The sequence below is a fragment of the Gobio gobio genome (assembly GCF_949357685.1).
Source record: "Gobio gobio genome assembly, chromosome: 19".
Lineage (NCBI taxonomy): Eukaryota > Metazoa > Chordata > Actinopteri > Cypriniformes > Gobionidae > Gobio > Gobio gobio.
In genome coordinates, this window is record NC_137112.1 from 25,385,182 (window position 1) to 25,408,723 (window position 23,542).

The 23,542-nt window shown below is 37.3% G+C and overlaps 2 protein-coding genes across 4 annotated transcripts in view; both read right to left on the reverse strand.

Moving 5' to 3' along the window:
• Positions 1-2,253, reverse strand: part of pla2r1 (phospholipase A2 receptor 1) — a 35,714-nt gene extending 33,461 nt beyond the window's left edge. The window contains exon 1 of the mRNA XM_079843837.1: positions 1,997-2,253. Within this exon, the coding sequence (XP_079699963.1) occupies positions 1,997-2,147 (151 nt within the window). The 5' untranslated portion in view covers positions 2,148-2,253. The remainder of the gene's footprint in view (positions 1-1,996) is intronic.
• Positions 2,254-2,880: 627 nt separating this feature from the next.
• Positions 2,881-23,542, reverse strand: part of itgb6 (integrin, beta 6) — a 30,803-nt gene continuing 10,141 nt past the window's right edge. For 2 of the 3 annotated variants that reach the window (XM_079845305.1, XM_079845306.1), the window contains exons 3-17: positions 23,275-23,354; positions 22,339-22,537; positions 21,837-22,083; positions 21,443-21,608; positions 21,177-21,338; positions 19,984-20,079; positions 19,520-19,609; positions 13,180-13,314; positions 12,286-12,551; positions 12,059-12,210; positions 10,898-11,120; positions 6,979-7,073; positions 3,895-4,011; positions 3,601-3,767; positions 2,881-3,461 (exon numbers count right to left, since the gene is read on the reverse strand). In XM_079845305.1, the coding sequence (XP_079701431.1) occupies positions 3,372-3,461; positions 3,601-3,767; positions 3,895-4,011; positions 6,979-7,073; positions 10,898-11,120; positions 12,059-12,210; positions 12,286-12,551; positions 13,180-13,314; positions 19,520-19,609; positions 19,984-20,079; positions 21,177-21,338; positions 21,443-21,608; positions 21,837-22,083; positions 22,339-22,537; positions 23,275-23,354 (2,285 nt within the window). In that variant the 3' untranslated portion in view covers positions 2,881-3,371. Of the gene's footprint in view, positions 3,462-3,600; positions 3,768-3,894; positions 4,012-6,978; positions 7,074-10,897; positions 11,121-12,058; positions 12,211-12,285; positions 12,552-13,179; positions 13,315-19,519; positions 19,610-19,983; positions 20,080-21,176; positions 21,339-21,442; positions 21,609-21,836; positions 22,084-22,257; positions 22,538-23,274; positions 23,355-23,542 lie in introns of all 3 variants that reach the window. The other variant, XM_079845307.1, reaches the window with a different exon arrangement.

The following is a 23,542-nucleotide window of genomic DNA, read 5'->3' on the forward strand; positions in this document are numbered from 1 at the left end:
AATATAAGTACACCTCAGGAAACATTATAAAATAATAGAAAAATGCCATGCCATGGGACCTTTAATAATCGCATCCATGAACATGATTTCTGCCCGAGTCCTATCCCGATTCTTTTCCACCGGCTGTGAGGTGAAGACCGCATTTCCCAAGGTTCTGTGCTCAAACGTGACGTCATCAAACTACGCCTTTGTTTTGAACAGGCGACCTCTAGTGGACAGAAAAGTAACATAGTGCACCTTTAAAGGATTAGTTCACCCCAAAATGAAAATGTTCTGAAAATTTACACACCCCCATCTCATCCAAGATGTTCATGTCTTTCTTTCTTCAGTCGAAAAGAAATTGAAGAAAACATTCCAGGATTTTATCATCATATAGTAGTTTTTAATTGCAACCAAAATGCTGAAGGTCCAAATCAATAGTTTCAAAGCGTTTCGATGGGCTTCAGAGGCTCTGCGTGATCCCATATGAGGAATAGGGATAACGATCGGTCATTTTAAAAAAATAAATAAAAATTAATATACTTTTTAAGCCAAATTGTTCATGTTGTGCAGCTCTGCGAGGTGCTAAGGATGACGTAATCACTTTGGAAAGGTCACGCTAGATGTAGGCAGAAGTAGCGCCACCGTGTTTACAAAGCGCTCATGTGAAGACTAATGCAAACGGCCTTTACTAAAAACACTACATTTTTACCTTCAAAATCGTCCAATATCGTAGTTTTACCTTTTTTTTTTTTTTTTGCTAAAGGGTGTTTGTATTAGTCTTCACACGAGCGCTTTGTAAACACAGGGGCGGTACTTCCGCCTATGTCTAGCGTGACTTTTCCGACGTGACTACGTCTTCGCAGATCTGCGCAAGATGAACAATTAAGGTTCAAATTTTTTTTTAAATGTTTATGACCGATCGTTTCGCTAGATAAGACCCTATTCCTCATCTAGGATCACGCAGAGCCTCTGAAGCCCATTTTAACTGCATTGATTTGGACCTTCAGCATTTTGGTTTCAATTGAAAACTATGATGAAAAATCCTGGAATGTTTTCTTCAAAAAACTTAATTTATTTTCGACTGAAGAAAGAAAGACATGAACATCTTGGATGGCATTGGGGGGAGTAAATTATCAGGAAATTTTAATTTTGGGGTGAACTAACCCTTTAAAGCAGGGATCTCCAAACTCGGTCCTGGAGGGCCGCTGAGCTGTCCTGCAGAGTTTAGCTCTAACCCCAAATAAACACACCTGAACCAGCTAATCAGTGTCTAACTAGGGCCTTGTAAAACAAAAAAAAAAGTAACATATAATGAAGGTAGATTTTAACGGAAAAGCTGAACTTTGTTCTTATCAAATGAGTGTGTCAATGTATACTGGGGCAAGTTGTCACTGTATTAACTTAACAATACATTATTATCTTTGTCTGTTGTTTCCTTTCACATAATGTCAAATTCCATTGTGAAACATCCTGTTGGCTATTGGGTCATGTTATCACAAAGGTCAATTTTACGTGTGTTCAATCAAATGTATCTTTTTTGAAAATGGCCACTGAAAAAAAAACATTCTTTAGGTTTATTTAAAAGTTAAGTGTAGGCTACTTTGAGTTTCGTCCAAACTGTCTTTCTGTTGTATCATGTGATGAGCAGCCGCCTATCGGTTTGTTTGTGTGCAGTAAACTTTCACTAAAACAAGTTTAATGAGCAGCAATTGCGTAACTCTTAAAAACACATTAGGCTACTAAACATATTTTGTTTAACGTTAAACTCCCGCTTGACACTGAAATAATAGTCTGTGCAGGATCTCAGACGAGGAATGACACACTACGGTCCGTTTTTCATAGAGAAGAGCTGGACTATGCGCACTACATACTAATGTAATCTGCAGAGCTCAGCACACTTCATATACACGACAAACTCTTGATCCTGACCAAACCCACGCGCTCATGCCATCGCGCAAAGTATCGTTTCAGTAAGAAATGTCACATTAATATCTCGCAGGCCGGTTGCACTTACTGTACAGCTCGAGAAGCTGAGTTTTGTCCCAAACTTCAGTTATGTTCGACACTTCCGCAGCAGCACAAGCGAAGTTGACATAAAGCAGCATATAAAGGACATAAAGCGCTTCATGGAAGCGAATACGAAGTGTTTGAGTGTATCCTTGCATTTCCACTGCTGTTGAGCGCGCCGCATAGACTGCAGCCTGTTTTTCTCCACACTTTTCCGCAAGTTTTGGGGTTCTTTACGTCACTGGTCTCTCTCTCTCTTCCTATGAGGCAATAAAAGGCAAAATATTCCTCTCTTCTTACAGACCGTCTGCTGCTCTGAACGCGACGCGACCATATGAACGCTGGAAGTAAGAGGCGTTTTGAGTCGCGTGCAGAGTGTAATCGAGCATTTTGAAAGAAAATAAACCTATAGCAATACTTATATTAAATGTTCCATTAGATTGTTTTAAATCACTTCACTGTACAGCAAAATGCGGCACAGAAGCTGCATCTGAAGTGGCCTGTTATTCCACAAAAAGTGACTTTACAATGCGTTTATTGCTGCACGACTCGTCATTGCATTTGTTCAGGAACTACAAATGCAGCAGAAATTTTAAATGTAACACTGAAACAAGCATTTTTCTGTAAAGCTGCTTTAAAAAGATATGTAGGCCTATTGTGAAAAGCTTGAATTGCACTGAATACATCTATGCAGGGGTGTAGCACAAAATCCTGGGCCCTATAGGCAGTCCTGATGGGCCCCCATGTTCAATGTTAAAATATATTCCAGACTTTTCAAAGGGCCCTCTCCCTAGACGGGGCCCTGGGTAGTCAGGTCCACTTTTCCCCCCACTACCACCCCCATGCATCTATTACTATTTGAATCATTTACAAAGAAATAATGCGAGACTCCATATGGAAAACCATCAAATATATTACAAAACACAAGTAGCCTACAGACAGACTTTTTACATTTGATCCTGCAAAATCTTAATTCATTAATCATCTAATTACAAAAGGCTCAGCCTCAACTAACCAATCAAAAACGATGGTCACAAACACTACAACAAATAAAATAAAAATAAAAAATTGCTATAACAACCAAGAGAAACGCCAAATGTAAATCATGAAGATCCAGTGTTGCCCAGATTTAACAGTATTTAGCAGCACAACATTTACATTTTTTTAAATAAACTCACTGCCAGTAATTGGCAGTCCTGCCCCAACCTTACAAGCACACAATTGCACACACACAGTGTCCCACTTGTACAGTACAAGAAAATGAATTTAAATAACAAAAAAAAAAACTAAAAAACCTGCACACACACACACACAACAGTATTCGCTCCTGGTAAATAGAAGCCTGCATTCTGTGTTTCAACGCACAAAGTTGGTCAGTAGCCCTAAGAAATATCACTCTTCTGCTGCCCTTTGCTTTTGTAGGTCACATTTTTAAATGTTGATGTCGAGCTCCTGAAAAGAGGATTTGTGCCCTGGGGATAAAAGATAGACAAAAGCACATTACATAAAAGTAAATTGGGCCATTAACACGTTAAAATGAATGGAAAACACAGTGAAATGCATTAGTGAACATGCTGAAATTGGGCCAAACTCTCGATAATGTTATCATACCGACTGCCATTTTGCTTTCGCCTTCTCTGCCTCGAACTTGGCAACCTCTTTCCGGTCATGGACAGAAACAAGAAACTTCCAGATCACAAGGAGCGCTATGCCAATGACGAGGACAGACATGCACACGGCCAGAGCGATCAATGGTGCATTTGGTGGCTCAGGGCAGGCTGTAGGATAATTATACACACAAACAAGTTAAAATATAATTGTACCTATATTCTTACGTAAAATGCCACAGTGTATTAGTTAACGTGTACATTCACATATAAAAAAAATCTAATGTTTTATTCTCACCGTAAAGCTTGGGGTTGTAAATGATGCTGCCGTGATCGCTGTCCACCAAGCTGAAAGACAGTAGGCAGCTGTCCTCGTTCTGTAAGGTGCACAATGCTGCCCGGTTTTCCTCAAAATCTAGAAAAATAAATAAATACATAATTAAAAGAAATATACACACATTTATATTAATTATTTATATCTTGAAGAATCCTGGTAACCAGACAGTTGTTGAACTCCATTGACTTCCATAGAATTTTTTTCCTACTATGGCTACCGTCAACTGTCTGGCTACCAACATTCTTTAAAATATCTTCTTTTGTGTTCAACAGACGAAAGAAACTCAATGATGAGTTAATGATGACATTTTTCAATTTTGAGTGAACTATCCTTTTAATGCACAATACGCAGAATTTCTAGCTTCACCATTATACGGGCTGCTATGACACATCTTCTGAAAGAGTACTGAATCTCCAGATCAAAACACAGGCGAAGACGACGCAGAAACAAGCAATATGTAATCATATGAGTGATTCTATAATCGGAGATACATTTCGGATTTCATTTGTGTTCCTAGGATGAACGGAGGTCTTAGGGGTGTGGAACGGCATAAGGGTGAGTAATAAATGACATTATTTTCATTTTTTGGTGAACTAACCCTTTAAAGGCAAAGTATGGTACGGTAACAGAATTGATGAACACACATTTTAATTAGATAAACGGTATTTTTAAACAATTTAATGTTGTAGAATTAGGAAAATTACTATTTAAGGCTTTTATAATTTAAAAATTACCAAAAGAAAAGTAAAATAAAATATTTTGATTACACACTGATGGAAAAATACAATGACTAATTCGGACAACAAGAGATCATGATTTTCAGCTATATAAGACACTTTTTACAGAAAATATTATATTGTTATCGCCTGTAACATCTTGTGATCCATGACAATGAGTAACAAATTATTAAAATAATTAATAAAATAATATAACCATTTGAAAAAAGCAGAAAAAAACACTTTGGACACCAAATGTACCTACAATTAAGAGCGCATGTTTGGTACTTGATGGCATATTTAAATGTGTTTCTGGGAGGGAATTACAGTGTAAAGCATGCCATTTCTTGTTGCCAGCAGGTGGCGCTATGACTAACTTATATTGGCATGTAGATGTCTTCAGGTCAGGACTCTTATAAAAAATGTGAAATTTGGGGCAGGTCAGAGTTACAACAATTTCCTGTTTCATGGCGAAACATCAGACTTTGTCAGGGCGTAACGGACACGCCCTTCGGGGAAAACTCAATATCTTCACAAATTAACGTCGCAAAGGCCTTTAGATTAGACTGACCAAATATGATGTTGATCTGATTAAATCTCTAGGAGGGGTTTCGAGTTTGTTAAAGTACAACGTCTGGAAATGGCAAAAACTGCAAAAATGTTGCAGAGAAAATTCTAAATATCTCACTTCCTGTTGGGTTTTCAGATTTTGCACCCAGGATCTTTATTGTTGGTATTGAGCAACATGTTACACGTGTCTACCGAATTTCATACTCGTACGTGAAGCGTAGCGCGAACAGCGCTTAGTTGAAATTTTGTAGGTGGCGCTATTGAGCCATTTTGCCACGCCTAATTGTGAAACCCATATCAGACGTAAATTTTCACCATTTTTGATGTGTGTGCAAAGTTTCTTGGGTTTTCAAGCATTTTTAGGCCCTCAAAAATGCCATTCATTTGGGAGAAGAAGAACAATAGGCCGAGCAATTCCAATAGGGTCCTCACACCATCTGTGCTCGGGCCCTAATTATAGAATCACCCATATGTATATGTAAAATAATGCAATAATCAACATTTAACAGCCTATAAATCATAACTATCTAATGTTGCTGAATGAAATATCGAAACAGGATGAGCTATAGGACTGTGCAATCATTTGATGGGCTCGATCTACTCCATCTGTGTTTTGATCATTGTTCTGATCTGGATGTAGCCTTTAACAAAAACGTGATTATCAGCTCTTTGCTCAAAATGTTGCGTGTTTATGAAACTTACATTCAAAAAAACGAATGCATGAAGCTAGAATAAAACATTTTTGTTTAGCAGAGGGTCTGTTCTTTCTTTTGATATATTTCATGTTCAGATATTCATACAACAAAATATTCTGGGGGCCATTCATTTTTTGTGAAAAAAGTCAAAAATGCTGGCGGTGGCTGGCAACTCTTTTTTTTTTTAAACCCTGGTGGGGAAAGAGTTAAGCTTGTTCAAAAGAAAAAAATCTTGAACTAATAATCTTTAATTAAAAATTACCTTTGGAAACAAGGTTCCTTTTCTGATGACATCACCAAGTCCTCTTATTTTTAAACCCCGCCTCTTCAACCACCTGTCCTATAAGAGCCTCTTTTCACAATCCAATCAACTTCTGACAGACAAAATCTGTACTACATTTTGTCCTCAAAATTAGTTATCCGTCACTCCAATATTCACCATCCTCTCTTATACACCATGCCATGCATGTATGATATTACCCTGTTCAAACCTAATTTTATTCCTTTCCATTGTTCTTTTCTTCAAATCTCTTTCCTTTGTCTCTCTTGTGTCTTTATCAAGGACAGGCGGCGTTTTGTGTCTTTTCATAGTCTCCCAGTCAGAGACCGTATAGAGCCAGCCTCCACAATACCAGTTGGCTTGTGATCTCAGGGTTCATATAATAGACAGATCTTGTATAGACACTTCAGGGCGTTGAAAATCAATGGGCCCCGACAATAGGCTCTCCACACAACAAGCTAAGTAGCATGTTTTCCTTTGTAAAGTGTCAAGAGGGCTGATCTAAAGGATGGCTGCTTTTTATGTGAATGTATGAGTACATGAAGACTTGATGAGGTTTTGAAGGAAATCAGCATTTATCATAAAATTGTCTAAAAACACTTAGTATATACAGGTTTGAAGTAATATAGGGGCGAGTTTATAAATGATGACAAAAAAGTTATTAGCTATACTGTGCCTTTAAAAGAGGTGTAAAGTAAGATTTTTGCCTAATAAACAACTACCCGTATTGAGCATGTGACCACTATAAAGGAACAACGCAGAGAACAAAACAAAGTATTCTGACCTGTGGAATTGCTGACAGTGGCATGTAGGGAGTTGCACTTCGCGGCGCACTCGTCCGACGGGTCTTTAGCTTTGAGGTAACACTCCACACAAGACCTGTGGGACACATAATGACAACATTAACCTGTCGACCTCACAGAGAGTCTGTCTCAAGAGGAAGCTCAGTTTTGTATTCGTTGTGAGTTCATTCTCTCTGTATCTCTCTATCACAGACTCAAATGACCCACAGGGTGACAGGACCTTTGGTGGGAAGGAAATGCAATACCACAGAGCTGCCACATGCCTTTTGGTGCTCATTTATGCCCTCTGGAAATGAGCGGACAAGAGGAAGACTCATAAAAACCGTTGTCACACAAACACATAGTCATGAGAAAAAACACAGAGGGAGCCCTGGTTATGTGAAGACATTGGGTGCAATGTCAACGCTCAAAGAAATCAATTCATGTTTTTATTAGGTTCAATTATGTATTGTTTTACATTGTATGGCAGTTGCAAAAGTGTTATTAGTACTTTCAGTTTTTGTTTATTGCATGTTCAGTGAAAATGAATTTAATTTGTAACTTTATAACCAAGTTTATATAGTTAACTGAAACTAAATCAATAAAAATATTGTTGTTGCTTTAAATAAAATATTATAAAAAAACCTGTACATTTATTTAATCTCATCAAGTTGCCAAGGTACTAAAATAATCAGTGAACAGTAACAAAGTTTTTTTTTTTTTAAAGAAACTTTTACTTCATTACATTCTAAAGCATAATATCGTACTTTTTACTCCACTACAATTCCTAAAAAACATCTCATTCCTCATTACTTTGAACTAAAGAGATTGTCATGTGCTCCAAAATGCGCCAGCGGTGTGCGATTCGTGAACGACCTGATTCTTTTCAATGAGCCTGTTCAATCGGCTCGCAAATCACACCAAACGATTCATTTACGAATTGGACTGATCCAATTGCAACTGTTCTCGAGTAGGGCTGCACGATTAATCAAAATCGAACCGCAATCGCGATTTGGCTAATGTGCGATTATGAAAGCGCAAAGGCTGGGATTTTAATGAAATAAATAAATGCCCAGCGTGTCAGTGAAGAGAGGCTCTGTGATCAGTAAACACTGCTCCGTCTGAAAGCACTGCGAGTTTGAGTCGCTTATAACATGCGTTTGAAAAAGCAACACGCGTCAAACATCTTTACAAACTAGTAATGTGAAGCATTCATAATCCTGTTGTACAACAAAATAAGTTTGATAACATGTTTTAACTCACTTCATATAGTCAGTCGAGCTGATGTGGCTTCTTATCACAGAATGTCAATCAGCACTGAATACTTTATTATTATGAAAATACCAGAGAAGGCTTGAAGAACTCAATACACCATATCTTGTAGCAGAAGTATTATCTTCATGTTTAATCAGTCAAATCGTTTATTTCTTCTTCAGCTTACAGCATTAGGGATTTCCCATGGGGATTTCCTGAAAATTATTACTTCTCTGTGGAAAATGTGGAGTTTCTGCTCGAGGGCGCCCTCTGGCTTCCAGTCTGAATAAAACTTTTGGGTAAAATAATACTCCTAAATAAATTTATATGTAAATTTGACAATCCATATGTTTTTCTTCAATGTAGAGGAGTTTTAATCCCCACAGTGGATGCATAAGAGGCTCATATTTCATATTAAAGACATAGACTTTCAGAAATTGATATCACAGATAAAAAGCACAGATTTTTATAATAATATATATTTATTTACAATAAATCTTTAGACCTTTCTAATTATTTTTAGTCATAGGCTGTCTGCATATCAACAGGTAACCCACATTTTTCTGTAAAATAAGTTTTCTGTAAAATATAAATATTATTATTATACTGTTATATTTATTCTTAAATGCTATTTTAAATTTTTAATAATGAAAATGTAATTGTAATAGTAATGTTTCTTATTTTTATTTAGCAATAATAATAATCATAATAATAATTAATAGCCATATTAATATATAAACACAAAATGTTATATACACACTTTTCATTTGTAAAAAATAAATAAAATAAAAAATCGCATTTTAAATCGCAATCGCAATTTTAACCAGAATAATCACAATTAGATATTTTCCCCAAATCGTGCAGCCCTATTCTCGAGTCAAAAACTCACCGAATGATCCGTTCAGAGCGAGTCTCCAGTTAACTGAATACACTATGGGGTTAGAATTATTGTATTATTCCAAATAAATAGATTGAGATTCACAAATAAATGTAAAAAGATTTAAAAAAAATTATCAAATTCACAAATAAAGAGATTAAGATCCACAAATAAATGTAAAGAGTTTCACCAAAAAAGAATACAATTCACAAACAAATCAAATTAGATTTGCAAATATGTTTTATGTCACAAACACAACTCTGCCTTAGCATTCATTTGCAATTCTCTTTCTGTGCATTTGTGAATCGCTTCTTGTGCGTTTGTGGATCACCAAACGCATTTTTGGATTTTGAAATGCTTCTAGCGACGCAACATCCACAAATAATTGGACTCCACCCACTGTCTACTTAAAGGAACACTACACTTGTTTTTGAAAATAGGCTAATTTTCCAACTCCCTTAGAGTTTAACAGTTGAGTTTTACCGTTTTCGAATCCATTCAGCCGATTTCTGGGTCTGGAGGTAGAACTTTTAGCATAGCTTAGCATAGATCATTGATTAGACTGTTAGCATCTCGCTCAAAAATGACCAAAGACTTTCAATATTTTTCCTATTTAAAACTTGACTCTTCTGTAGTTACATCGTGTACTAAGACAGACGGAAAATTAAAAGTTGCGATTTTCTAGGCTGATATGGCTAGGAACTATTTTCTCATTCCTAATAATCAAGGAACTTTCCTGCCATACCATGGGTGCAGCGGCGCAATGATTTTACACAGCACCTGAAAATAGTCCCCAGCACGCTCTCTGTGCAAGCAGGTTGTCACGTTGGTTATGTGGACAGAAGTTAGCCTATTTTCAGGCGCTGCGTAATATCATAGTTTCTTGATTATTACGCAGGAATGAGAGTATAGTTCCTAGCCATATCGGTCTAGAAAATCGCAACTTTTCTTAGTATACGATGTAATTACAGAAGAGTCAAGTTTTAAATTGGAAAAATATCGAAAGTCTTTGGTCATTTTTGAGCGAGATGCTAACGGTCTAATCAGATTCAATGATGTATGCTAAGCTATGCTAAAAGTGCTACCACCAGACCCGGAGATCGGCTTAGTGGATTCGAAAACGGTAGAACTCAACTGTTTAACTCTAGGGGAGTTGAAAAATGAGCCTATTTAAAAAAAAAAAAATGGATTGTTTCTTTAAGCCAATCAGATAACAGCCACATTGTGCTGACCAATCATACAAGGTTCTCGCTACAACAATTACAATTATTTTAAAACATTTCCTTCCATTTGTTTCTTTTGATTTTTTTTCTTAAATGGACCACTAGATGCAGAGCGCTGTCGGCTCTCATGCTTTGGGGCTAGTGCTAGTTGTAGTATTATTCAGTTATTCAGATACTATTATAATATTATAATAATATAATTGTATAATATTTTGAATTAGCTTTTATTTTTATATACAGTATTTCCATTTTCATTTAAGTTGAAGTTTGTAATTTTTTTTTTTTTTTTGTGATTTTATATGTTTTTGTTTTATACATATAGAATAGATATAGAAAAGATAAACAAAAATCTCCAAAGACAAAGGAAAATTTTCTTAGGATTCAAAAAATGTTTTGTATTGTTTATGAAAAAGAAAAGTTTCAGAATAATGTCTTGAACTGTTGATTACAAAAATTAGACAGCCCACAATGATTCAAACCAGGCTGTAGTCAAAACAAATGCCTTTAAATGTTTCATATTCATTTTGAAAGTCAGTTTCTGTCACTGATACCTGTGAATGTCTTTACCTGGGTAAGTTACAGATATCTTCACAGGTTGGGCACCTTTCGCAGCGCTCTCCTGAGGCTCCGGGAACGGTGCACTCGCACTTCCCACACACACACTTGCCCCGTCCGCTGCAGATGGACCCATCCGCAGATGTGCACAAGCTGGTGCTGGTGCTACAGTTACAGAACTCCCCTATCCAACCGCTGTGACACACACACTCGCCACAGTCACATTCCCCGTGACCTACACAAACACATATTAACACGAATGATGGGAAAAAATGTTTAATGTTTACAAAACATTTCTATCATGATTTCCACAATAATATTCAGCAGAACAACTGTTTTCTGACTGATTTGCCATCATAGGATTTTTTTTTAAACATATCAAAATAGATTAAATATAAAATAGATTAAAATAATTATAGTTATTTTTCATTTTCATAATTTCACAATATTACAGTTTTACTGTATTTTCTATCAAATAAATGCAGTCTTTCTTCTTGGTGAGAAACTCTTCAAGTTTGTGTTTACATAATATATATGTGTGTGTGTGTACTGGGAATATTATTATTATGTATATATAAATACACACACATGCATGTATATATTTAAGAAAATATATAATATAGTTGCCATAAATACTGTACTAATAAATCAATTTTGTTAGACCATAATTATTCATTACATGATATGCTGATTAATTAATCAAAATAATCTCATTCCATGAACAACATTTGCTAAGAGAAGCCTTCCAAATTTCCATAATTTAACACATTACATTATTAAGACAAGTTTCAAACTAGAATTGCTCCAATGGTAAGAAAATTCCTTATTACAAATGTATTTTATACTAATTGTATTAATTATATTTCTTTTTTATTTTATCACATGACATGACTGTGATGTTTATCACACTAAATTGACAGCCATAAAATACATATAAATAAACTGGCATTGCACATTTGCATGGTATGTACATAAATATAAACATGGGATGGCCCAAACTAAACCCTTCCGCCCGTGTCCTCCCGGGCACAGCAACTGTTTTGGCAATTATCAGTGTGTTATTCTTTCATTAACATTCCACAGGGTGAGAGCAGATCAAATATCCCACCCACTGTGTCAGCGCTTTCTTTTCCTCCCCTCAAATTTTGTCATAGTGTTACAGTGTGTACTGACCTCCACAAAGCTCTCCTCTGAACCTGAGGCAGGAGAAGTCGTCACACTCGCAGTACGGCCCATACACGCGACCAAAATTGGACAGGTGGCACACGCACTGTCCGCAGAAACACTCGCCCTGCCCGCTGCACATCTCCCCACCTTCATGTGCCCTGCCACAGACATAAACTTAAGTTAAACTATGTCTACGTGCCCCGCAGGAAACCCTCCATGTCGCTTATCCTCACCTGCAGTCGCTGACTTGGTCTTGGCCCTCTATGCACTCACACTTCGGCCCCACAAAGCCTGGATCACACACACAGGCTCCGCACTCCAGCGCCCCGCGCCCTCGGCTGCAGTAGGTGCTGTTCGCCTCGGGGGTTTGATGGCAGTCACACACACACTGGGACTCCAGTTCGATCTCCAGGGTATCTTGGAAACCCACCGGCCGAAAGTAAAACATCCGTGGGCCAGCAAGACAGCCTTTTAACTCGACCATAACGTTAAAAGATACCTGAGTGAAAAAAAGATCACTTTGGTTTAAATTTCTTTGAGAAAATGTCAATTTATTGTTAAAGAAAACAGGACATATTTCTCAACATTTCAAGCAAATATTTTCGAAACGTGTCTAACTTGTTTGGCGAGGTTTGTTTGTAACTGTCAAACCGTTTTATTTGCTTGAACACATAGCTGTTATGTACACAGCACAATGAGAGCAAAGACCTTTCTAAACTATAATAATATTATATTCATGCCATTATATATTTCATACTTTTTGCATTTTGCTTAGTCCTTTCTAAAAAAAAAAAAAAAGGTTCTATATGGCACTAAAATTGGTTCTTGGCTCGTAATCATAGGGAAACCTTTTTAAGTGCTGTATAGCACCAATTTTGGTGCTTCAGTGGTTCTTCAGCAGTTCTTTTGCTAAGGTGCTATACAGCACCACTGACTAAGTTAATTATATAGCACCGCTACCATATACAGAACATGTTAAGATATGGTGCTATATAGCACCAAAAGTGGTTCCTCTATGATTATGACAAAGAACCATTTTTAGTGCCATATAGAACCTTTTTTTTAAGAGTGTGTTTTAATCTAATAGGGCAGTCTTACTGCAAGTAAAGAAAGAATAAAGAACTGACCACATCACCAACTTTAACATTGGAGCAGTTTTTATGTCCGGGGATGATAGTCCCGTCCTGACAGAGTGCCGTGAAGGAAATCTGCAGACCCTCAGTGTTGCCCAGAACCTCCAGATCAATCTCTGACCTCAGTTCCTGTCAGTTAAACAACATACATATAACGTTCTTTAATGTGTGAATTGTGTCATTTTCTCAGTGTTATAAAAACTGTCCTTTGAGCCAGTCATTACTCCAACATAAACCCAGTCAAAACAAAACAAAGGAAGCTGTAAGCAGAATTTTATTTGGGGGCCCCTCTGTGCCGCCAATATGATTGGCTGTTGTCAATACTTGATTATTCGCACACTATAAATCGAACCCACCCATTACCAATTGTATTAATTGTTGCTTACATCAATGTCTGCTTGGCATGTTTTTACCCTTCACGGTTTTTAATTGTAAGGGTAGCAAACCCACAAGGGTGGCCAGGTGATAATTTGCACTTTAATATTCAAAGTCTTACAGTACTAAGTTATATACTTAAAAGGTTAGTTCCTTATTTGCTCACCCTCATTTCGTTCCAAACCCGTAAGACCTTCGTTCATCTTGAGGACACAAATAAAGATATTTTTGATGAAATCCGAGAGCTCTCTGACCCTCCATAGACAGCAATTTAATGACCACTTTCAAGGCCCAGAAAGGTAGTAAAAACAAATTAAAATATTTGTTAAAATAGTCCATGTGACTCCAGTGGTTCAACCTTAATTTTATGAAGCGTCGAGAATTCCTTTTTGCGCAAAAAACAAACAAAAATAACAACTTTATTCAACAATCTCTTCTCATCTGTCAGTTTCCTACACTGTTTACGTTGGTCAGCTCCTGCGTCAGCATTACGCACATGCGTCGTGGTGCTCACGTGAACAGCTTCGGCCAATGGTAAGCCGGCGTTCTGGCGTAACTCTGACGTAACTCGGAAGCGCTGCACTGTATTTACTTTGTCAACAGCGTAGGACAGGGGTTTTCAAACTGGGGTCATCCTCGAGAGGGTTCTAAGGGGTCCCCAGAAAATTTCAGAGAGTAAAACAACAAAGCAAAAATGGATAAAGTCTACCGAACATTCTAACGTTTTCTCTCCTTTCTTGCCGTATACATACTTTCCAGAATTGTATTTGTTTGCTTTGTATCTTTCTAGTGAGTTTTCTCACTATAGTCCTCTAGCTTGCTCACTGGGGTTGTAAGGCAGTTTTCTTAACGCAGTACGTAAGCTGCTTACATACATTTAATGTGAAAGTTGACTGATCTGTGATCAGTGATTTCTGATGTGTAGCTAATTTTTCAAGTTCACACAGAACTTTATTATTTGTGCACACGCTGCGGCTTCTCTCTCTCCCGACAGAACGGTGTTTTTGTGTTTTCTATCTTGTGAGTCAGTGTTTTTGTATGTCCTTGTTAGGCTTGCTACGATAGTCGGTGTTGCCGGTGTTACCGGTGTCCAGACTCAACACCAGTTACATCACTTGCCCACCGTGGCACCGCCCACCGTCTTTTTGATTTTTTTATAGTAATAAAATAATTTAGTTCAGTTAGAGAACAGACAATACAAATAAAAACTGAACGTATCTGCTTAATAAAGCAGGATCCGACCGTGAGTCTCGGCAGCGGCAGGAGTCATTCATCAGATTTAAGAGTGAGGAGCTGACTGAGATGATCGCGGAAGATTTGGTTTCAAAGCGAAACGTAAAAGCAACTATTTAAGGAAGTTTGTCAATTGTTTTGTTGTTGTGTTTTTCATTAAAAATAATAGACTAATGAACCTATAATTCAAGCAACCCGCAGCCGATTTGGCGCTAATTCAAAACCGAAAGTTAAATGTGCACGGCCGCACAGAGCGCGCATTGTTTACTTTCGCCTGGCTCCGCAGTGCGAGCCTCCGCTACGCTGACTGCGCGCATTTATTTTTGCCGCGCGCACCCTCGCGCTCGTGCGGGCGCGTCGAGTATAAACGAGGCTTTACGGACGAACAGTTATTCATTCATGGCGTGCATCTCAATCATAGACTGATCAATGCTTGATCAGTGCCCTGACTACTGAACTAGGGAACTGATTGAGACGCACCCATGGCCTCACAGAGCGCGCATTTACAGACGAGCTGTCATTGACGGTGTGTGAATACGCAACACTGGCGCGTTTTCAGTTCAGAGCGGTCGTGTGCATGTTACTTTCGGTTAGATAGAATTAGTGATTTAAAAGCCTCCGCCGGTGATACCGGTATTACCGGTGTTGTCACACATCAATTAACCGGTAGGAAAATTTCCTCACCGTCACATCCCTAGTCCTTGTCGCGTCTATCTGTTCTAAAATTTGCATACAGTTATGAGTTTCTGCTCAACATCGGCAGAGCCACATCTTTAGAGATAAACCTCACGCACGCCGAAGCTCGAGCTGCACTGACCGGTCGGCCTTTAACATCACCGACCCCCAGTACTGCATCTCGCCCACAGCGGAGGCACCATACGCGGCGCGAGATGAAGCAGACGGGGGGTAGGCGTGAGCGTATCAGTGCTAGGCTAGCCAGCTATCCCCACAATAAACTGGATTACATTTGATTACTGCGCTGTTGTGTCTTTGTTTGCGCTGTGTACTCAATGCGCGTCACTGACGCCTTTCATATGATAGGAAAATATCAAAAAATAATACTATAATCAAAACTTACTCGTAACTCGTTCATCTCAACAGCTGTAATGGTACATTACATGTGTTACAAAGTTGGTAAGATAAGGAGGAAGACGGGCTCGCCGTGACTGGGACTCGTGTTTATTCAGAACTCTCAGATACAAACAAAATAAACTTGCGCTGACAGCGCTCCCATAACTCGGTACAATATAACTTTGTTAGAAATCGCTTCGTCTCTGGTCCAGTAGTGATGTCCGGTTTCGCGAATGAAACGTTCTTTTGAACCGGTTCTTTTTAGTGAACCGGTCGAACCAGTTCACCAAATCGGACTGAATCGTTCTAAACGGTTCGCGTCTCGAGTCATCCATAATTTACTAAAGTTACTAACTTTCTGACATGAGTGACAGTCCCTCCGACTAGAAATAAACTACTAGACCTCGCTAAACCACGCCCCCTCCGCTACCAGATGTAATATTCATTTCAAATGCAAAGACGTCAGCCAATCACAACAGTGGGCGTTTTTACTGAAGTCTCACAGCAGACACGCCCTTTGAAACAGGGCATTCAGCCAGAGGGCAAACATCAGTATAGAAGTAATACCTTTTATTTCTAAATTATGACATTTTATGATGTAAAAATCATATTAACAATATAAGTACACCTCAGAATACATTATAAAATAAAATAAAAAATCCATGCCATGGGACCTTTAAGTATAGCCAATTTAAGTTGGGAAACAATATTATATTTAAAATGTCACACTTACTATTTATCTAGTTTAAATGTTTTTTCATGCATAAAAATAGATGGATTTTAGAAAGGGGGTCCCTCATAAAGGTTCATCATATTTGGGGGTCCTTGGTATCATAAAGTTTGAAAACCCCTGGTGTAGGAGACTGACACAGACGTGAAGAAATTGTTAAATAAAGTCAATTTTTGCGCACAAAAAGTATTCTCAACGCTTCATATAGTCACATGGACTATTTTAATATAGTATTTACTGCCTTTCTGGACCTATGAAGTGGTCATTAAATTGCTGTCTATGGAGGGGTCAGAGAGCTCTCAGATTTCATCAAAAATATCTTAATTTGTGTTCCGAAGATGAACGAAGGTCTTACGGGTTTGGAATGACATGAGGGTGAGTAATTAATGACAGAATTTTCATTTTTGGGTGAACTAACCCTTTAATGTTGTCTACTGAAATAAACCAGCAGACAATGCACTTACTGTAAACAAGTTAACCGCTTGAAATGCTTTTGGTTAAAAAAATTAAAAAAAATTAAAAAATTCAACTATGAAAATTCTGTCTTCAGTTGTTTTAAATGTGAATGAGTTTCTTTCTTCTGTTGAACATAAAAGTTATTTTGAAGAATGTGGGTAACCAAACTGTATATTTTTTCTTACTATGGAAGTCAGTGGGGACCACCAATGTGTTACCCACATTCTTCAAAAGACGCAATTGATCACTTTCACTTTAGACATAACCAACTGTGTTGCGTACATCTTGTGCGTAGTAGTGTGTGTTGTATTTGCACAATCAGACGAAAAAGATAAAGCGCATGTCAGAACAACACGCGAATGAGATGCTTAACCGGCAAGGCTTTAAAGCACACGCAAATAATGAACTTTTGTGATTGCGAATAAGTGCAATCATGTTTAGAGGTCATTATATAATGCTGTATTTGATAACAATCAAGTATTTCATAGAGCTGGGTAATAAAGAAAACAACATATTAAAACCACCAATCAGCTTCAAGAACTCAAAACAATGTTATATAATTGACGCACTTGGATGAGAACTGAAATGAGCTGGGCGATGACATCATATCATATATCATACATCATATATCTAATTAATGATGATCGTTACAATGAACTATGTTTGCGTCATTGAATAATTTTCCTGTTATCACTGTAAAGCTGCTTTGAAACGAAATCTGTATTGTATAAAGCGCTATATAAATAAAGATGACTTGGCTTGACCTGACTTATAAGTATGTGGTATCCTGTAAGCTGGAGCACCCGAGCCACCCATCATGTGTCTGGATGACTCACGTACCGAGTCAGCAATACAGGCATACCAGGTGCCAACACGTCCAGAGCATTTTTAGATGGTCAACTTCAATTCAAATAGTCTATTCTATTTTTTTGACTGGGGTTTGTCATAAACTTCACACTTCAATAAAAAATACACCACCATATAGTGCACCTGTGTCAGGTAGGTGGGATGTGCAGTCGTTTTTAGAGGGTTCTAATAAAGATTAGAGTGCAGGCAGAGGAAAGAGAGAGTGGGGGATGGAGAAACGGAGATGAAGAGATCAAACAACAGCCAAAGAACGAGTGCAGACACGCTCTGTGAACACTGCGATTCCCAAGAAAATGAACAGAGGGGGTTAAAGGGAAGGGGAATGTTGAACAGCTAAGACACGTCAGCATTAAAAAAATAATAAACTATTCTCTCATACTTAATGATAATTTGGTCATTTATGTAACTTCCAGCAAATCATCACAAATGAAACAATTTTCAAATCAATTTTCTTTCTTTTTGGGGAGGGAGGGTCTCAGGCTTAAGATTTTATTATTATTAATTATTAATAAATAAATACATAATTAAATAAATTGCTTGATATTCATATTCATATTTATTTGTATATTAATTTATATATTTTTATTTTTATGGTTTCTTTCAAAAATATATTCAAATCAAATTTACTTTTAATTTGCAATCTTACATCTAGAATTCAAATATTTTTGCTTCCAAAATGATCACTAAATCACTAACAATTCTTAAGAAGCTGGATAGCATTTCAGAATTAGCAAAACATCACAGAAATCTAAATGCTTAAAGGGGTCCTATTATGCCCCTTTTTACAAGATAAGTCTCTGATGTGTGTGTGTGTGTGTTTGTGTGTGTGAGTTTGTATGTATATGAAGTTTTGGCTCAATATAACCCACAGATAATTTTGTATAGCATGTTAAAATTGTCACTTTTTGAGGGTGAGCAAAACGCGCCGTTTTAGTGTGTGTCCCTTTAAATGCAAATGAGCTGGCACTCCCGACCCCCTTTTCAAGAAGAGGGTGGAGCTTCAAAAGTTAGCATGTTAGCAGCCCCGGTTACCTCACACAGACACGCACTGAAAAGGTCAGAAACGGTTCAGCCTTTTATGTTCAAAACAAAGTCGGACAATGATGAAGAGACTCAAGAAGAAGTGACAACATGCAGAATGCAACAGGACGTTTCTGAATGGTTAGTTGATGAATTTATGTAGCTGTGGAGTTAACTATCTTCCAGTCATTCATTAGTATGTTCTGTCATGATAATCTATCAATTCTCTGAGACACAGAGAATATATGCTGCATGAAGATAGAACAGGTATAGTTTAGTTTAATGAAGGTTATAACTTATGTTGTCATCTTGCTTTTATGACATGCTATTATTTGTGTTGTTTCCAGATGTCTCCAGATGTTGTTTATGCTCAAACAGCAACATTACACACTAACTAAAGTTTAAAAAAAGGTCCATAATCAAGGACCCCTTTAAGTTTGCAAAGCATAAAATCACATACATGATCATCAAATGTATGAACGTTGGCCTAACATGGCAGGTGACACCATCAACTGTCAAGAAACACTCTCACATTACCCTCATTACACTGAGACTTGTGAAGACTCATATGCATTGATTTACCTTATATGAGGTCATGATAAGTTCCAGAATGTTCTTTGAATCGGATGCCAACACCCCCACAGTAGCACCAGGAATCAGACTTGCATAATTCTGTCAGAAATGGAGAAGAAAGTGGTTAAACATCAACTCCAATCACCTGGAGAACAGCCACAGAATTTGAGATGTGGGAGAGCGATAAGGAGAAAGGGAGGGAAGAAGAAAGAAAAGGAGAACTCAGAAAACATAAAATATTTGTGTCATGAGAGGTCGGTCTAGGTGATGTGATAAAGTCTGTGTTTGAACATGTTGTTAGGAGAACTGAATACGCTAGTGATTCATGCAGTCTATTCACACACTGATGTATCTTCCTTCACAGGTACTCTCAGGTTCCACATGCTCAGAAAAACACATGCCTGTTTGTTTGCCTCATTGTGGCCTATAATATGAATAAACATGAGTGAGAAAGTCCCTTACTCTTTTCTCACCTCATAGTTCTGTTTCTGTACATCAGTCACAGCGAATATAAGGAGGATATTATTTTCAACCAGTTTGTCGACGAGCTGCCCTAATGTTGGATACTCCTAAATATGAGGGACAAAAGCACCAAAACAAGACACCCAGTTAAACAACAACAAATTCACAAAAATAATACAGAACATCATTACATTTTTGTTTAAAAAAACAACAACCTATATTTAATCAATTTTGGTTTAAACAAGAACTCAAAATAAATATTATATTGCCGTATGTAAAGGAATATTCCAGGTTACATAAAAATTAAGTTCTATTGACATCATCTGACTTAACTATTTATTATATTATATTATATTATATTATATTATATTATATTATATTATATTATATTATATTATATTATATTATATTATATTATATTATATTATATTATATTATATTATATTATATTATATTTAGTGTTGTCGAATCAATAACATCCAGAATAAAGTTTTGTGTTTCCATAACATATGTGTGTATAATTATATATATACAGTATATACATGCAAATATTTCGTAAATATATACATGTATGTATATTACATATATTATGTAAACAAACTTTTATTTTGGATGCAATTAATCGATATTATATTATATTATAATTTAAGTACATATTCCATGAATGCATTCATTTATTGACTACCATAATAAAAGCTGCAATAAACATTATAAACAAAAAAAAATTAAAGATGGTTGTTACAAAAGTTATAGTAGTATAGCATGTCATACCCATAGGTCATACCGCAGGAAACAACTTCCCAAAAGTAGTTCCCCTCAGCTACCAAAATGTATATTATTGTAAACGCATACCTGTAAACATATAACTTTTCCTTTTAGAAACTGAAGGATCAAAATGATTTTCTGTGGTATTCAGCAGCATGCCACAGATGCCATCAATGGACCTTTGACAAACGCAAATGAAAACAGGGCTGTGAGTGATACATGTACAGTCTGTTCAATGTTGAACTATCGTTTATCTTGATCGCTCAGCCAGGGAAATACTGACAATATGCGTTTCCAAAACTACATCTATCCCTCACAGCCTCTTATTTATTTGCATCAGTTAAAAAATGACTATAGAGTTTCATTTTTATTTATTGTAACCCGGAATATTCCTTTAGGTGATCCAAATTTCCTGATTACTCTGCAGACTTCACCTTACCAGGTGGGCAGTCATGGAATACTCATTATTGCCATCCAGGTGACACTCCCCGTCATTGGGGACCACGATGCCGGACATCTTGCTATCCATCCCAAAATGAGAATCTGCGTCGCTCACGAACACCAACAGCTTCATGGAATCGTTCCTCCAGCCAATCCTGTCCTGGGGTGGGATGGACATTTCCAGGAAGTTGGAACAAAATGGCATCCCTCCATAAAAGCAAAAACTGAGTAGGATTTCAAGGGCGTCTGTGGAAACCGACTCACCCCACACACCGCTGCCTGCATGATGGCGTCAAATCCGCACTCTGGCACGTCAATGTTCCCAGATACCCGTTGCTTTGAGATGATCTCATTAAACTTGTCAGTACTGCTTGTTAACGACAGGAGGTGTCTGTATCCAAATGTGGGGAGACATTCAAAATCAACACTCCTGCAAAAGACAAAAGTGATACAAATGGGTTTCTATTGTCTGAAACAGTTCATCATTCACCTCTAAATGGAAGATGATGCAATGCGCTGATCTCAGTGGCCATAAATATGATTAGTTGAAATTAAATCACACATTTCCCCCACTCGGCTGTCACAATTCATCTTACTTCTTGGGTTTATACTGGCAGACCCTTTAGATCTGGCTAAGGTGGTGTATTATGGGAATTACCTGCAGGGATTGGCCAGCTCCTCGCGTGTTATCTTGATGAACGGCAGAACTGGTTTCTCCACAAAGGAGCCGAATCCTAGTCTGAATTTGCTGGTAAGACTAGCCATCTCTTTTGAGAGAGTCGTACCCAATTCTTTGATCATTTTCAGATCATCAAACATAGATGCTGACAGGTCCATCAGGTAATAGATGTCCACCGGATGGTCCTCCGGTTGCTGCACTTGAATCTGAAAGGTCAGCTGACTTCCTGTGGAAGAGATGTGACAAATAAAGCTCAAAGTTCCAATTGCGCAGTCTAAGATTCCAGTGCGGTACGAATGTTTTCCAGGTAAAAGGGATCTTCAGTATACCCACTCTAACCAGTAGACATTATTTTGTTTGTCTGTAGATTGTTTTCGGTCTCTGAATGACTAAATCTTACCGTCGGGGGAAGTACCTCAGCAGCTGTGGGTAGAGAGAGACGTTTCTTTGATTTTCAAATCTGTGTCACCCATTTTTATACCTGGTCTGAGCTGCAGGCGCATCTTCTGAGGCGCGATGTATGAAACATTGGTGTGGCCGGCGCTCTTTCCTAACCCTTGATCCTTCAGCACTTTGACATTCGTGACGGGGAACTCCACAAATTCGCCAGAGCATCCCTTCAGAAGAAGGGCTTCCGGTGTGTCGCATCTCTCGTCGATTGAGAAAAAGTCGGTGAAATTCTATATAAACAATTTGAACTATTATTAGACAGTGTTGTATACTGACATAATTGACCAAAATAGAATAATAAGAATAATTTCAAGCAGCTTTACAAAAACTATTATATTATAGTGATTTGATTTTTTTATACATAAAAATATATATTTTTTTAAAGTTGTAAATAAGCTTAAGATTAGTATATTTTACAAGAAAATTTACTTCAAAATTTCAGTTGCTGCCTTAATTTTTTTTAAGTACAATCAACTAAAAACATTTTATCTGACTTAAAAAAGGAGTTGAATCTTCTATAACTTATAAAAAAGTTGAAAATTGCGTTATTTATCATAAAACAGCTGTTTCTTTGTAATGATTTGTACAAATTTACTAGCAATTTCTGAGTACATTTTTTTAAATCTAGATCCTACAACATAGTTTTTTCAGTGTATTATCGTTTTTGTAAACATACAGATAGCCTACATCTTATTCATAACACATAAAACACATTGAATCCATAATAGAAAATTGCACATTAATAGAAAATACATTAATGGCAATTTTGTATTGCTCTATGTGCCCTAAAAGTTCATAATTCATTAAAAAGAGGATGTGAGGAAACATTTATATTTATATTGTACTTTTATTGGTGAACAATCCTTTTTAAAAAAAATAATATTTTTAGCAAAATTGGTGCAGGATTTACTTTTAACCGATTTTCACTCAGAAAATGCTAGTAAATTTGGTGGGAGTGCTGTGTTACCTGTAGTGTGCACCAGGCGCACTGCGGCCCCAGCTGCAGACACTCGTCACAGGAGACAGCGCCGAATTGAGAACACGTCCCTGCACACAAGGCACAGTGCAGCGTGGTTTGTGGATGTGGTTCGCTTGTTTCTCACGCAACATCAAAACCATAGAAAGTCAGCTGATATTTCTACTCTCTGTCCAAAAGTATTCAGAGCAACAAAGTACACTAAAAGACTGAAAGTACACTAAAACGTTGTTTTTTGTTGTTGCTTCACTTGCAAGAA